The 4,770-nt window shown below is 38.9% G+C and overlaps 1 protein-coding gene across 2 annotated transcripts in view; it reads left to right on the top strand.

Annotated features, from left to right (window-relative positions):
* Positions 1–4,554, top strand: part of LOC118797870 (adhesion G protein-coupled receptor E5) — a 42,445-nt gene extending 37,891 nt beyond the window's left edge. For both annotated transcript variants that reach the window (XM_036557160.1, XM_036557159.1), the window contains 2 exons: positions 663–758; positions 1,868–4,554. In XM_036557160.1, coding sequence (XP_036413053.1) covers positions 663–758; positions 1,868–1,912 — 141 coding nt within the window. In that variant the 3' untranslated portion in view covers positions 1,913–4,554. The remainder of the gene's footprint in view (positions 1–662; positions 759–1,867) is intronic.
* The last annotated feature ends 216 nt before the right edge of the window (positions 4,555–4,770 follow it).

Below are 4,770 nucleotides of genomic sequence, written 5' to 3'. Positions count from 1 at the left end.
TAATAAGCCTTAGTATGTGATAAGCCTGGATATTAAGGGGTTAATATTAGTATTTTCTTTCGCCAAAAAAGTAGTATCCTTTTGCGTTTGACCCTGGTCAAATTCCATGTTTTGTTGAGTGAAAGCAAGCAACATGTCCTCTACAGAGGACACACTTCTGCACATTTTAATGCACAGTTACTCTTTATTCACTGAACTTAATACATTGGAAAAAAATAAAACATAAAATGTGGCCCAAGCAAAAGTTATAGAACAGTTTTTTTGCTTAATGTTTTATTTTTTTTCCAGTATTTTAAACTAAATATGTTCAGAAATTGAAATTGTGCACTAACAAATGCCATATTTAAGTGTGTTTCCTGCAGAGAATGTGTTAAATTATTTCCACTTAGAAAATCAACAAAACATGTCATTTGACCAGTGGTGTTCAAACTTTTGCATAAGACTGAATTAACAACAAAAATTTAAATTGTCTGAACTTGAGAGGTACACACACACCCACACACACACACACACACACACACACCCACACACACACACACACACACACACACCCACACCCACACACACACACACACACACACATGCTCACTTATCTATGTATCTATGAAACTGGACAAAAGTATGAACCTCTAATAACTCTTTGCTCTCTGTCGCCCCCTCAGATAAGAGAGGAGTACAGCAAGCTGTGTGGTGGAGTCTGCACACAACAGAAGAAGAGATACTCCGAATTCAGCACCAACCAATCCAGCAACAGCCAGGTGGGCTACTGTGTGTATATGTTCATATTTGTCTCTTTATGAGCTTCAGATTCCTTCAGGATGACGAGAACATGAGCGTTTAGTAGTTTAGGGACGTTCCTCAAAAACTGCAGCTGCTATTAGAAAAAGTAAAAGAAGAAGTTCATGTTTTGGTTGCGGAGGTTCTGGTTAGCATTGGGTTCGGTGGAGCACAGCAGCATTTAAACACACCTGTAAACGTAACTTGACTAAGGTGATTAAATTCTTGCACTGTTAATATACTACTACTACTACTTATAATCATAATAATAATATTATTATTATTATAATTAATAATAATAATAATAATAATAATTGGAAGGGGAACGTTTATGGACAAAATTTAACTTTACAACACTTGACAATGCTGTTGACATGCACTACCAGGTGTTGTTAGGCCATTGCTATGTTATCCCAGGAGGTTGTTAAGGTACTGCTAGGCTACTGCTGTGTCATCCCAGGTGGTTACTAAAGTGTTGTGAAGTCATTGCTGTGCTGTCTTAGGTGGTTGCTAAGGTACTGCTAGGCTGTTGCTATGCTATCCTAGGAGGTTGCCAAGGTGTTGTTAGGTCATTGCTGTGCTATCTCAGGTGGATGCTAAGGTACTGCTAGGCTGTTGATATGTCATCCCAGGTGGTGGCTAACGTGTTGCTAAGCGATTTTTTTTTAAATTACTGGTGGTTGCTGAGATGTTGCTAGGCTGTAACTATGGTGTCCAGATGGTTGCTAAGGTGTTGCTAGGTTGTTGCTCTGGTATCCACAATGGTTGCTGAGGTGTTGTTAGGTCATTGCTGTACTATTTCAGGTGGTTGCTAAGGTACTGCTAGGCTGTAGTTAAGTCATCCCAGGTGGTTGCTAATGTGTTGCTGGGCTGTTGCTCTACATGCACAGTGGTTGCTACGGTGTTGCTAAGCCATTGCTATGGTATCCCAGGTAGTTGCTAATATGTGTGTATATATGTGTGCTAGTATGTACATGAGTCTGTGTGTAATGTAAATGGGGCAGTGAAAAAGACGTCCTTTGTTACATTTTTTGCTGTCGCGCTAACAAATAACACACATAACAAATGTTTGATCTTCTGTCCTTTACAGAAGCCTCTCAGGAGCGCTCCCAGCACAGGAGAGTCGCAGATATGAAGAACTCGCCGCACCTTCGTGGAGCTTCGCAAGTGCTAAACGTTTCAAGCTGTATGTTAGTTTATTTTCCAGCAACAAGACGACTCGTCAGCTAATGGCTCTTTAGCTATTCACAGCAGCCGGAAAAGGGCTTCGGCACGTGTTCCGTTCAGGCAGTGGGGTCCGACGTATGGATTGAAAATGGCCCCTCGCTGCCAGTTTCAACAACTGTATTTCTTCTTTTAGCTTGCCTAGATGGGTGATTGACTCACTTGGTCTGCATGTAGACACATGCACAGAAAACCACTTTTTTAAAATATAAAGAATTTGATGTGGTAAATAAGCACTGTTTTCAAAACATACTGTTCCCAATCCACACAGTCCATACATGCGTACGGATTTTGGATTCATTGTTTTTTGTGCAGTTTAGCCCCACCTGTTCACACTGAAGTTATAAGGAGTGTTTCAGCTTGGGCTGTGTCTTGAATGAGCCACAATACAGCAGCCAATCAGAACAGGGGACATTTACATGAATCAGTCTTAAAGGAACTGTCCTGTAAAACTGAATTACGACTACTTTTTATGTGATGTAGAATTGAGTTTTTACTTTGGTTTTCCCAGTGAGAGTTGACAGTATTGACAGTAGTGATAATAATATCAGCCATCTGAGTATGTCACACTTCAGCAGTAGTTACTTAATGTCAATACATATGTCTGATTTGTACTTTTTATGGGGTCTTTGGCCGCTGGTGGCCCCCCTTTCCCCAGTGTAAAGTCCACCGCATGTGACCAACCAGATTGGAGGGAATTTGTAGGTTGTTTTTATTCCATTCAGGTGGAAAAATGAGCTTGAAAAATCCACCAGTTGTGTAAAGCCTTGGGTTCACTACATAACTCTTACCCGAATTTTAGCCCTGATTCTCAGTCTGGTTCAGCCTGAGCTGGTCGGCTCTAGTCTGCAGATTTTGGGTCAGTAAGAGTCGACAGTTGAAGAGAGAATCGAGTCATGAGTGAGGGACACAGACTCAGATTTACTGCCTCCTGATCACGTTTCAGACCAGTTGGAATTTATCAAACATGATTTTTTTGACCTGAATCTAGTGTAAACTGGTCAACGACTCAATCTGAAGACTCCTGCAACAGCCAATGAAAACAGAGAGCATGAAAGAAGAAAATACAGCAAATAAACAAAGAAAAATGGTGAAAAGTCTCTCACGTGTGGGGCGAAGCTTTTTAATGAGCTGAGTTTAAGGCACAATTGAGCTTATGTACATTTAACACTCTAAAAAATACCAACTGATCACATTTTTAATCCATGACCCTCACTTAAACATGTTTACCTGCTGCTTCTTTACTGTGTCAGTGCAAACGGTAGAGAAAACAGCAGCAGCAGATCATGTTTGTTTATTTGCGTCACCTAGTAATGGGAGAATGCAAGAGTTTGTGAGTGTTCGCGAGAGTTATCGTGAGTTGGCGCGAATTCAGTGAGTCCGTTCAGTTTAGCAACAGCTTAAAAGTTGAGTAGTGTGTGATCCTCAATATTTCAGTCGCCCCAAAAAATCTGCACAAACCAATCAGATCGTATGAGATGTCCAACCTTTTTATAATATGTTAAGACTTTAAAAGCTGTCTTGTGAACCCAAGGTGAATAATAAGATCTCCTCACAGCCTTAATGACTCACAAAGGCAGTGTATATTTCTTTCTCCATAGACAACTGTGCTGGAAAATTGAGGAAAAAGCAAAAAAAAACGTAGCAAAGTATTCCCTCAATGCCCTACTGTAACATTAGTCTAGTATGATGCTGATTACTGAAGATGAGCTATTCCTGTCTGTCATGTTATTCTTCAGAGATGAAAGATTACATTAGAATTGCAGTTATTATAAATCGAATGTGATAAAAGGACGTTCAAGGTACTTTTGGAGCAACAAACACAAAGCCTACGTAACTAGAGACAAGCTTTTAAGTGCTTCCGTAAAATTCACAACTTTATTTATTTCAAAAGAGGAGTCTGTATTGCAAATGTGAGCAAATCTATGATATTTTTTGAGTCTGAAAATCTATATACATTTTAACTTACTTGGTTACTTTGCTAGCTATCTATATAATAAGAATACAGACGTCCACTGAGGACGACTCAAGCACCTGCCTTTCTACTTTATATGCTATTGTGAATGTTATACAAAATGTGCATTTTATATTTCTCAGTAATATAATACCTCTTTCAAGGATTTGATATGTGAAGTGGTCAGTGTCACAAAATTCAAAGGGAGCGAAAATCCACATCAGCACAATTCAGTTCAACAGATGCTAAATAATCCTTGTTTTTCTGTTTGTTCTCATTTGAATTTTATCAGAGCACTTTCTTTCTTATTGTCTCGTATTGTGAGAAATGTCAGCTTTGTTTGTATTGATATTAGCATCTAATGAATCGTTAGTAATTCTGTGTTTTCTGTTTTTATTTTATTTTTAAAAACTTTCTGCATTTTTTTGGGGTGGGGGGCGGTGGGGGTTGTTTCTGCAATTATTGTACTTGATTTGTTACCTTTGTTATTTTTTATATTTGAAGTTCTAGTTTTGAGGTTGCACTTCTGATGAAGCTCAGGGTCGAACCCTGATTAGGTACTGATGTCTTTTCCAGCTTTGATTAAAGTATGAAAAAAATATGTTGTCGTTTTTTTCTTTGTTTTTCTTGCTGGCAGGGAGGCAGACTGGTGAACACAAATGAGGTCTGGTTCTATTTGCCACACCTGAAGTTCCACTACAGTACACTCTCATTTATTGTCATAGTCTCAGAGTAAACAAACCACACACTGCAATGAAATTCTTCAGTTGTGGTTCCTTCATGAAAATAGAAATGAAATCATAATGTTGTGTAAT

This window comes from Colossoma macropomum, unplaced genomic scaffold (assembly GCF_904425465.1).
Source record: "Colossoma macropomum unplaced genomic scaffold, Colossoma_macropomum, whole genome shotgun sequence".
Taxonomy (NCBI): Eukaryota; Metazoa; Chordata; class Actinopteri; order Characiformes; family Serrasalmidae; genus Colossoma; species Colossoma macropomum.
This window is presented reverse-complemented; position numbering and strand designations above follow the sequence as displayed.